Here is an 11,905-nt window from a genome sequence, read left to right as displayed (position 1 = left end):
TGTTTTACTATTAATATTCTAATATTCGCAACTAAAACTATCCGAAATAATTCCAAAATCGGAACCGGTAAAATATGATTCACATATCCTTAGCCATGTGCAAATTCCTATATATCATATACATAGCATCAGTGCTATATCATAGGTACATAGTAGATTAATCTCTTTGAGCTAATAACGTGGCTTTCAAACGACGATATTCGAAGACGTCATTAACAATAACAACAACAACAACAGCCTGTATATTCCCACTGCTGGGCTAAAGGCCTCCTCTCCCTTTGAGGAGAAGGTTTGGAACATATTCCACCACGCTGTTCCAATGCGGGTTGGTGGAATACACATGTGGCAGAATTTCTTTGAAATTTGTCACATGCAGGTTTCCTCACGATGTTTTCCTTCACCGCTGAGTACGAGATGAATTATAATGACAAATTAAGCACATGAATCAGCAGTGCTTGCCTGGGTTTGAACCCGCAATCATCGGTTAAGATGCACGCGTTCTAACCACTGGGCCATCTCGACTCATTTTCGTCATTGAAATCGGATGCTTTTCTGACGGAACGGACAGACCGAAATTTTACTCGTAACCTTTCTGGTAAGTGTCCACTATCAACTTCAACAATGTCACTGTAATAATTGTAAGCAACGGGTGCTATGGTCTTTATACGAGTAATTACTGAGTCACTATGTCATAAATGACAGCAATATAATTATTACTGAGCTACTCTTACCAACGCGCTATAAACAAACGTTAATGTCAAAGGATCTTTAATATTAGATATTGAATTACTGACCTTGTAATGAGCCTGTATTAAAAAAATAGCAATTACGCACCAAGGTAACAAGCACGCTTGGTTACAGTTGGATACAGAAGGCGCTTAAATAATCGCTAATACATGTGTATTTGATATTAATATACATGGCGTTTTGGTGGTAAGGCCACTGTATCTATTCCGTGTTAGCTATTCAACCGTTCATGATAAATAGCTGTATACGTTCAGGGTACTACATCCCACTGTGTCAATCTCGTCTTAACTATTCAAAAAGTTACAGCCCGTAAATTTCCCACTGCTCTGCTAAGGCCATTAGAGATAGGGTTCGGAACATATTCCACCACGCTGTTCCAATGCGGGTTGGTGATAACCGGGATGCACGCATTCTAACCACTGGGCCATCTCAACAACTATTCAACCGATTGTGATAAATAATTGCATATGCAAGGCTGACCATAGAGTACTTATCGCACGTACTTCATCCCTTCCTAGCCGTGGGAACTAGGTTTTATACGATTATTATTGTAGTTTCCTATTGGATTTATAGTGTCCTATTAATATAAGAGTGAAGATATATTTGCATATAATATATCGCAGCCAAAAAAGTAAATCCGTCTTTTAATTAGCCTAGTCGTTTTGGTAAGCACTTCAACCAGCGGTTTGAATGACATCAGCCGTTAGTAGAATATTCTGATATCTTTCACTGCCTACGATTTATAAAGTGTAATTGCGTTCTCCTACGCAGATGATGGTATAATATATGATATGAGATATATTATATGATACTAGCTAAACCAGCGGCTTTGTCAGCTTGGGATTCACATTGTGACGAAAATCCTTCAACATCTTGTACATACACATATATTCCAATAATTGTCCCTCAAAAAGTGGAAAAAAAATTGGGTATAGGTTCTCGTACGATTTCATTTCATGAAATTTGATTCAGTTATTTAGCCAGGAGAAATTTAACAAACAGACAGATGCTTTCGCATCTATAATATCAGAACAGAAGTACAAAAAAGTATAATGTGTCGCACTAGTTGTCGCTTGTGGCTTTGCTCTTTTGAGGTAGTTGGTTGTCATTAGTTCGGCAAAAAAGTTGCCCATGTCCTTCCTTGGAGTTTAAATTTGTTTCATACCAAATTTCATCAAATTCGGTTCATTAGTTTGACCGTGAAAGAGCGACAGACAGACAGAGCTACCTTTATAATATTAGTATAGATTGTGATCTCATGTTTGATGACTCCCTCTTGAACTATTGCAACACAGTACCGTGTCTTTTTTATGGTTTACGGACGAGCATATGGGCCATGTGATGGTAAGTGGTCACCATCACCCATAGACAATGAAGCTGTAAGAAACATTAACTATTCATTACATCGTCAATGTGCCACCAACCTTGGGAACTAAGATATTATGTCCCTTGTGCCTGTAGTTACACTGGCTCACTTGCCCTTTAAACCGGAACACAACCATACTGAATACTGTTATTTTGCGGTAGAATAACTGATGAGTTTGTGGTACCTACCCAGACGGGCTTGCACAAAGCCCTACCACCAAGTAAATAAAACATTATTTTTGCTTATAATAATTTATTTACATCATTATCGTTGTCATAAATATAGTCAGTCTAATGTCCTTCATCGATCCACATGGTGAGAGTGTCAGGTTCGTAGTTGGGATCGATGACACGCGTCCTCAGGATCTCCTTGTAAACGAATGCAGATTTCCTTGGGGTACGCGTCCTTTCTGGGTCATCGAAGTTCACGTGGTACAAACCAAATCGTTCTCTGAAATTTTTAATTAAAACTGTTTTAGAGACATTTTCTATGATATTCTCTGACATCAGAATAAAAGAGAAATGACCTTGAAAAACATTTGTCAACGGCTAAGATACAACTGTCCTGTACCTACATAACCAATATGCACCAACCTTGGGAACTGAATTGTTACGTCTTTTGTGCCTGTAGTTATTTTGACTCACTCATTAAATATTACCGCTGGGTTGAATATGTGAGTACGTGGTACATACCCAGACGGGATTGCACAAAATCCAACCATGCAAAAGCAATTATGTTTTCTATGCTTAATATTGCACATAATCGCATAAATACTAAAATTATTTGTGGTAGAAAATCTGATATCTGGTGATAAGTGGATGGTTCCTGCAACTAGACCTCCGCAAATGCTATATCCCTTTCATATAATCTCTACAACTATTTAAGTCTTTTAAATTAGATGGATTATATTCGATACTCACGTGTATCCTTCCATCCATTCGAAATTGTCCATCAAACTCCAGGCCATGTAGCCTTTCACATCAACACCAGCTTCAATTGCATCTAACACGCTGTTCAAAGCCGACCTGTAGTATGTAATTCTATCTTCGTCTATCAAATCACTTTCCGGTAAAGTGGACCAGCCATTCTCAGTAATATAGAACTTCCTATTTTTAAATTTGTTGTGGAGATGTGTAAGGCTGTTGTATATGCTATTTGGCGAGAGCTGGAAAAAAAAATATAATTTTAATTAACGGTTCGAATAGAAGATTTGAAGGTTAAATAAAAAAAAAATTCATAACTCACTTTCAACCAGGCTGAAGCGGAGGAGAGCCACTCTGGTGGTCTGTAGGAACCAACATCGATGTCAGCAAGCAATGATGGAGTAATGTATTCGGTCTTATATTCGTCAGCTGATATGTAAGTGGCAGTGTAATGATTCACTCCGAAGAAATCGGAAGATCCTTGAACGTATTTCTTTTCTTCGTCTGTGAATTCTGGCATACGTGATTTCTTGTAGCCCTGCTCGAGACTTTTCTTCGCAACGACCTCAGATATCTCCTTGGGGAAGCCTCCATCTTCGGAAAATATTGGATTCGCGTATATACCCCACTTAAAAGAAAATGCAAAAGTTTCATTATTATAAATATTATAAATTAAGAAGTACACTCATGATAATAGTAGCTGTACTACTCAGTACTTACTTCTGCTTGTCTTCTTAATTCGGCTGCATATTCATCTTCCGCACTATCAGTCAAAGGTCCAAACCAGTTGACACTGATAGTGATACCACACTCGCCATTTTGGGTGGCCTTAAAGTCATTAACGTATGCTTTGTATGCACTTGCATGACCAATAACTAGATTTTTGGCGCAATAGTAAGTACCGATATCGGTTACGTTCAGGATCGGAGCTTTAGTGGTCCACCCATAACCTTCGTAGCAAATTTCTCTCGGCTCGTTAAACGTGATCCAGTGTTTGACTCTATCGCCGAACTTCTCGAAAACGACACGAGCGTAATCCTCGAACCATTCAGGGAAGAGTGGATTAAGAAACCCGCCTAGATCTTGCAATTTCTGCGGTAAGTCCCAGTGGTAGAGCGTTACCATTGGCGTTATGTTATATTTAATCATTTCGTTAATGTAGTTATCGTAGAAAGCTACGCCGGCTTCGTTGATGTGGTTCGAAAAGCCACTTGGTAAAATTCTCGACCAGGACAATGAGAATCGGTAGGCATCCAGACCCAACTCTCTCATCATCTCGACGTCGCGTTTGTAGTTGTTGTAGGAGTCTGCGGCAATGTCACCATTGCTATTGTCCTTGATGACGTGAGGCTTAGTGTGGGTCATGCGATCCCAAATATTTTCACCCTTACCTGAAACAGATCGCCATGACGATAAATATTGAAACAAATATTTATAACATCAGCTATCAGATCTTCCGCATCTGGGTCACAGGTCAATGATATCATGCTGTTATAATTAATTATTACGCCAATGACGTATATTTTTGTGATTGCGCGATAAGAGTTCTTGAGTGTGATGTAGTATTTTTCTTATTCAATTAAATTATGCGCAGATAGATGAATAAAAAACAAGTTTGTAAAACATTAAACTTAAATGGCAATAGGCTATTTGACTGGTTTTTAAAATACATTTTATATTATTTAGTAGATGTTAAGGAACCCAGTAAAAGTAGATTTTTTTTTATTTCTAGCATATATTTGCCGAAAAATATCATATTAAAAATTCCATATTTAAATAACGCGCCAAAACCCTACTTGGACAGTATGGCGCTGCAATGGGGTCGGCGACGTACTTTGCTGTATTTTAATCTGTGGTACATATAGGAGAAAAGCAAGGTTTACAACAAAGTGACTTCATCATAATCCCGGCCAATCAGGAGCCTTCTGTGTCACGTGACAAACGTTTGAAAAAATGCATTTTTATTTATTGACTTTTAAATAAATTAAGTATTATTTTCAAGTTTCGTTAGTATATAACCCTTTTTTTAAACTCATAATATACACTGATTACAATAATTCACAATTTATTTTTCGCATTGTCAAATAGCCTATTGATCTTTGTATAGTATTGTTTTAGATAGTGCCAATCCCTAAATGTACTATGAGATAAAAATCCTTATCTCCTCTTAAGCAATCTTGGTGTTTTTTCCACCATCATCATGAGGTTTCGGTGCTTAGTGTATACATGGTCTGCATTTCAATAAACATAGTAGCATTTATCCTTCACGAGAGTACGAGATAAAACGTGAATTAAACACGTATTAATCACTTGAAGAGTTAGTGATACTCGCTCTGATGTATTCATACGATTATTGAAATGTTGCCAGTAAGCAATGTGAATTTGGAATGACATTAAATTTGATCTGATATTTGGTTTTTAATGTATTATTTTTAAGTGATGTGTTATAATTGATTAATTACCATCAGCGTCCCATCCTCCTTCGATCTGGTAAGATGCTGTGGCTGTTCCAAACAAGAAGTCATCTGGGAAACGCCTCTCTTGCTTCGGCAGAGCATTACAGCTTGCTATTATTAAACTGCAAAATATAAACAAGCTACTATTAATATAGGAATCAGGTGACACTATACCCTTACAATAACAACAACAACAGTCTGTAAATTTCCCACTGCTGGGCTAAGGCCTCCTTTTGAAGAGAAGATTTGGAATACATTCCACAACACTGCTCCAGCGCGGGTTGGTGAAACACACACGTTGCAGAATTCTATGAATTTAGACACATGCAGGTTTCCTCACGATGTTTTCCTACACCGGCGAATATTCAGTGGTGCTTGCCTGGAATTGAACCGGCAATCATCGGTTAAGATACATGCGTTCTAACCACTGAGCAAACTCGGTTCAAGCACACCAATGAGTAATTGTAGAAAGTAGGCATATGTAAAATCATGACCCCATAAAATGCTATCCCGAATGTAAGCAGCCTTTCCCGGTTTCGATTCTTTTCTTTAAATAAATATTATGATTACCCCCTTTATATTATATTTTTATTTTTTTTCATTCTTTCTCTTATACATATATTATATCATACATATAAGGTCATATGATCGCCTGACGTTTGAGGAACATAAGCATACTTGCCAACTTGCTTTTATCAAAACCCATTTTCGATTTTAATATGCGGTGTGCCTTAAACGACATCGAAATTGGGCTCCACACCCCAAAGATTTATATTTAAAAATTCGAATATGATTTTGTAGTGTTGTAACATTCGATTTTTGTACAAATTTATTAATATTGGCTGACACATTTTTACCTTCACAAAAAAAAATTATATATTTAATGAAATTATTTCCTTAAATACTATATTATTTTAATAAACATAAATAATGTATCCTCCAACACTGATAAATGTATTCAATATAGCGAGAAGTTGTAGGGATGGCCTGCAAGGTCGACCGCTTGTTCAAGTAACACTATCAATAAACGACAATACAACACTTGAACACACAAATTGATATAAATTGAACATGAAAAAAATATTCATTAATAATCAAAATATCCTGTCCAGGGGACCACTGATATTGAATGGGTAGAAGATCAGACTAGACATATTTTCCCAATAGTCGTAAGATGGAGTGTATGCACAGATATAATCTGGCATCAGAAGTAATCGAATAGTCTAATTGTTGATAAGTCAATATATGTATGTAATAATCCTACATCAGTAGTTATACTAAAATTTTTTAAATCGAAAACTAAAGTGATCACCAGCGCGAAATGTCAGAATATGTTATGCGACGTTGACCACGATAATTAGGATGATGTCATGACCAATTTCGACCACGATGACTAAACTGGAGACTAAGGAGACACAAGTGAGTGCACAACACTTTCTGTCTCGTCAATCTTATAATCCGATAGTACCGTAAAGGCTTCAAACATAGGAGCAATGGATACTTCCAAATTCCAGGCACAGTGTAACAGTGTTACTGAGAATTAGTGGACAGAAAATTCAATCATTATTTACCGGGTGGCTTGGTTGAATCCAGGGCCTCTGAATATATCTTGGTTAACACGAAACCAACGCCTGTTTGAGTTATATAATTTATTCGAAACACGTATTAAAATGCCGTATTATCGTAAATTGGTTCTCAAAATTAGAGTTAAATACGAAATGAATTACTAGAGAATCGCGCTGTAATTCTCGAAAATGTTTATTTTTTGTTAGATACACATCACTCATTGGTAATGAACCAATCAGCACGTCAAGCAATTATTGTTGACATGACTTCCGCGCAATAATCTCGTTGTAGTTCTAATAGGTGGCAAACGAGCAGGAGGCTCACCTGATGGAAAGTGACTACCACCGCCCATGGACATCTGCAGCACCAGATTCTAGCAGGTGCGTTGCCTTAAAGGAAGGAGTACACTCTTTTCTTGAAGGTTCCCATGCCGTATTGGTTCGGAAAAACCGCCGGCGAAAGCTGGTTCCACAAAGTGGTTGTACGAGGCGGAAAATGCCTTAACGCTGTTGTGGATTTTCGGACATCCTCACAAGATTACCAAATGGATTGTTTACTCAACGATCATTGGTCTTAATCTCGTTTCGGTTAATCGTGTATTTTTTATAAAATATTTAATAGGTTAATTGTCACACAAACTAATGTTGCTTGAGGAGGTTTTTTTTATGGAATAGATTGGCGGACGAGCATATGGGCCACCTGATGGTAAGTTGTCACCATCACCCATACACAATGACGCTGTAAGAGATATTAACTATTCCTTGCATCGTCAATGCGCCACCAACCTTGGGAACTAAGATGCTATGTCCCTTGTGCCTGTAGTTACACTGGCTCACTCACCCTTCAAACCGGAACACAACAATACTGCGTACTGTTGGTACGTATACTGAGATACCAATACCTGATACATTAACCAATATATAATATGTAATATTTGAGCTGACATTTTTATAAGAATAAAGTAAGATGTAAAGGTCAAGCGAAATCAAAGACATTTTAAACTTTTACAAGTGGATATAATAAAATTTCAATTGAGGATAATAAATTGAATACTATATAAGTAATTGGTACAAGGTCTTTCCTGGTACTTAAGACATGTAATACAAGACAAGTATACACGACTCCAATGGCAAAACGAGTAGATATACATATACAATTATGACCTTGAATTAAGATGATATTATTGGTAGAAATCTGAAAATAATCTAAGGTACCATGAAGGAAGTCACTTTGAGCAAGAAAATTAATTAGGCTGGAAATGTCTTCATTGTAACTTAATTTTAATATAAGCATGTTACAGCTGTATTTATTTTAGTTTATTTTTATGTTGGCTATTGTTTTTAGTTAATTTTGCGATCATTTTAAAAATCGAATTCGTTCTTGTTCAAATATACGAATTTCCACCATTATTGTTATACATTTGGATAGCTAAGAAAACGGTTATGTAAATAAAATAGTCTGCAAGACTATTTTCATAACGTTTATTTTTTAAAGATCTTTATGATGAAAAAGTGCAACTAAATAATATTATTTGCTGTTTCGCATTTTTAAATTTTGACTGATAACTATCGTTTTAATATTAATGAATAACCAGCGTTTAATTGATTTTTAAATGATAATAACAAATAAAATTTAAATCAATACTTTTTTAAATTAATGTTTGTAGTTGCATTTTTGACTCATGTTATAAAAAGCTAAAAAACGTTATAACTTCAAAAATGGATCATTTTCGCATTATCCTCCTAATATAAATGTGTCGAATTACCAATAACTCTGTACATATATCTACAAGTAAATATATATTAATCACAATTTATTTTGATTGCATAATGTAACAGAACTATTAGCAAAACGCATAGAATATGTAAATTTAAAGTTAATCGTTTACCTTCATTCCACAGGCTATTGGAATATAGATAACTTATAAATTAACTCATTAATAAACTAATTTAAATACAATGACATCATAACTGACATGGTGTTACACAAGCTTCAATAAAAAATACTTTAGTATGGGTGCTTAAAAAATTAAGTACTTTTTCAATTGAAAAGGATAAAGTTAATGGATACTTATATTAATAATATCAAGCTATTAGGTTGTTTGTTTGATCGCGCTGATCTCAGATTTAATAGTACGATTTGAATAAAATATTTGTATTGAATAGCCCATCTATTGAGTATCATGCGACATACATAACCCGCGGGAGCGGAACAATATTGTTAAACACGATTGAAATCGCGCGGGGCTGTAAGTTTATATCTTTTTTCATCTTTTATCATATTTATATATTTTATAGCCCGCTAATTGAAGATGCTCTAGGCTAAATACATAATAGTCACCATTCGAGTATAAAAATAAACCAAGCGTCTGTTCATGACAAAAGTCAATCAACTTAGAAAAAAATATGTATTCATTAAAATTGAATACCTATCGTCAGACGCGTTCGCAATTTATAATAATTTAATTAAGTATATTATTAATTATAATCCTTTTGTAAGTACGCAAAACATAAAAAAGGGTCCAAGGCTAATCCATGTGGAATATTTACCCATTAAAACCCCTACCTTTCTTTTTGTACTAATTTGAAGACGTCAAATTAGAAACTGTAGTCAAATGTCAAAAAACGCCTCTGCAAGGTCAGTGCAAAATGAAAATCACGGAAATCCTAACCGATGTAAGACGAAATTTATAATTGAATAAAACCAATTAATAAATATGAAGGATAATTAATCACAGCATTAACGATTTTACTCTCATTAATATAACAATATATGTATATTGAATTCAAACAAATATACTATTTATATTGAAGAAAGCATGTGCAACTATTATCATGAATGTTAATTTTGAAATGTCATCCCTAGATTATATTAAAATTTCACCGCAAAAAAATTCACTTAAATTAATAAATTCATAGATAATAGAACAAATAACCCAGAAATACTAAATATTATAAAACAAATATAATGAATATTTTGATTACAAACATAATATACAATCATAAAAATACACAAGTCAGTATTTAAATTTTACTTTGTATTCACAAGTGTTTTTGCGTATTAAATACTTACAATAAAATTAAATTTATAATAATACTTACCCTATGTATAATAAGTATCTCAACATTGTTGTGTGTACTGTTTTATGACATGTACAAAGTTGGCAAACGCTGTGTCGGTTTATATAGCGCCCGCTATGAACGAGCCACTCCAACTGACTAATCTTGTAATCAGATAATTTTCATGGCTGACATCCTCGTATTATGTATAATATTGTGTCCATTATGTATTAAAAACCAGGACAAGTGTATAGAAATTGAAGCTTAAAAGTTATAACACGATAACAAATAAAATACGATTAAGAGACATTTAATATTTTTCTTCATATATAGATAGGGTTCGTAACCTTAAGATCTATTTTCGTGTGCTCAGTATGAGCGATAATCTGCTTTACCGATTGAGAATGACATATTGCACCGCAATGATTTGATGTTTAAATTCAAAAGGTAGCAATACTTTGAGACTTGATAAGGAATTACTTTGAAAACTGAAGAAGGTTTTCTTACTCTGACTGTACTTATTTCTTTATTTTATATTTTAACTTATAAATAAAAGAGATATTTCGATGGCCTATGCCTCTGCAAAGATTACTTTTAAAGAAGTGAAGTAAAAGTATCTGTCCTTTTATCCAAAGCACTTTAATTCTTGCATTGATCTAGCTTAACTTATCTAGGTAGGACTACTAATTTAGTGCCATTTACTAAGTAATCACAACTAAATAAAAAATACAATATATATACGGATTTAACTAAGGCTTTTGACACTGCTATTCATGATTTTATTACTCATAATATTATTATTTTTAAAATGAAAGGCTTTCTATACAAGCTCATTTTTAGATTGGTTAAGACTGATTGTTCTATACTATTTCAATTAGATACGATTCGCCCACTTATTCGAACGAGTCAGGTGTACCTGGGGGATCGAATTTAGAGCCCGTATTATATATATAATGTCTTTTTGACCTCTTTTTATCACTGATTAGTTTCTATTTATGCTGATAGTAAATGCGTAAATAACAAATGCCCTACTCTTATGTTGTGTTCCTGTGACCTTTAAATTATCTCTATAAGCTCTTAGATGATAAGTTTGTTGTTAATAATTCTGTAAATGTATTAGCGTAAGTGATTGTAAGTTAACCTAATGAGTAAATAAAAACTCGCGATTAAGTCCCAAAGTAACTCTTTGCTTGTGTTGTCACCTTAGATAAAAAAATCAGGATTTGTTCTGAAAAGTTAATATAATTGGTCACCCTAACGTAGATTGACGTAGGATTTCTTTGCAGTTTCTTCAATGCATCTCAAGTGTGTAAAAATTAAAAATATTGCGTTAATTGTTTGTTAAACGGTTTGATTTTTTATGACCGTTGGTTATTGGATAGATATATGGTTAGATAGATTTCCATTACTTCTATTTTTGTTTCAATGACACTTTATTTATTTATAAATAAATAAAAAAATGGTTTCAGTAATTTTAATGATTTGATGTTGGCGTCTAATTTCTCAAATTTATTGTTCGTGATAAATTTTATAACGTAGTAGGTATGGCAGACAAGTCTAATGTGGACGGACGATGGAGTTTCGGGCAGCATTTTGTCCATCTCGGCCCGAGGCTCATCAACGCCGCTGCCGCTCTCGGTCGCCTCCTTCCGAATGTGGGGGGGGGCGGGATCCCTATGTCAGCGTCTATATTCCGGCGTAGTGAGGTCGATGGCGCTGTACGGTGCCCCGATCTGGATAGACACTCACCGCTAAAAATCGGGCCCTACTGCGAAAGCCGCAGAGGGT

The 11,905-nt window shown here is 34.9% G+C and overlaps 1 protein-coding gene across 1 annotated transcript; it reads right to left on the bottom strand.

Moving 5' to 3' along the window:
- Nucleotides 1–2,354: 2,354 nt before the first annotated feature.
- On the bottom strand, nt 2,355–10,294 carry LOC124539853 (myrosinase 1-like). Its single transcript, XM_047117210.1, has 6 exons — nt 10,160–10,294; nt 5,499–5,614; nt 3,757–4,427; nt 3,359–3,664; nt 3,034–3,278; nt 2,355–2,563 (listed from the first exon to the last, which is right to left on the bottom strand). Exons 1-6 carry the CDS (start codon nt 10,183–10,185, stop codon nt 2,404–2,406), a joined length of 1,524 nt encoding a protein of 507 aa, XP_046973166.1. The 5' UTR covers nt 10,186–10,294; the 3' UTR covers nt 2,355–2,403.
- Nucleotides 10,295–11,905: the final 1,611 nt, after the last annotated feature.

This window comes from Vanessa cardui, chromosome 23 (assembly GCF_905220365.1).
Source record: "Vanessa cardui chromosome 23, ilVanCard2.1, whole genome shotgun sequence".
NCBI lineage: Eukaryota > Metazoa > Arthropoda > Insecta > Lepidoptera > Nymphalidae > Vanessa > Vanessa cardui.
This window is presented reverse-complemented; position numbering and strand designations above follow the sequence as displayed.

Excerpts from the sequence above, each read along its gene's own strand:
- LOC124539853 (XM_047117210.1), bottom strand. The coding sequence starts at position 10,185 with ATGTTGAGATACTTATTATACATAGG. Across the intron at positions 5,615-10,159 it reads AGATACTTATTATACATAGG|TTTAATAATAGCAAGCTGTA; the intron begins GTAAGTATTATT and ends TATATTTTGCAG. Across the intron at positions 3,279-3,358 it reads CCGCTTCAGCCTGGTTGAAA|CTCTCGCCAAATAGCATATA; the intron begins GTGAGTTATGAA and ends TTTTTTTTCCAG.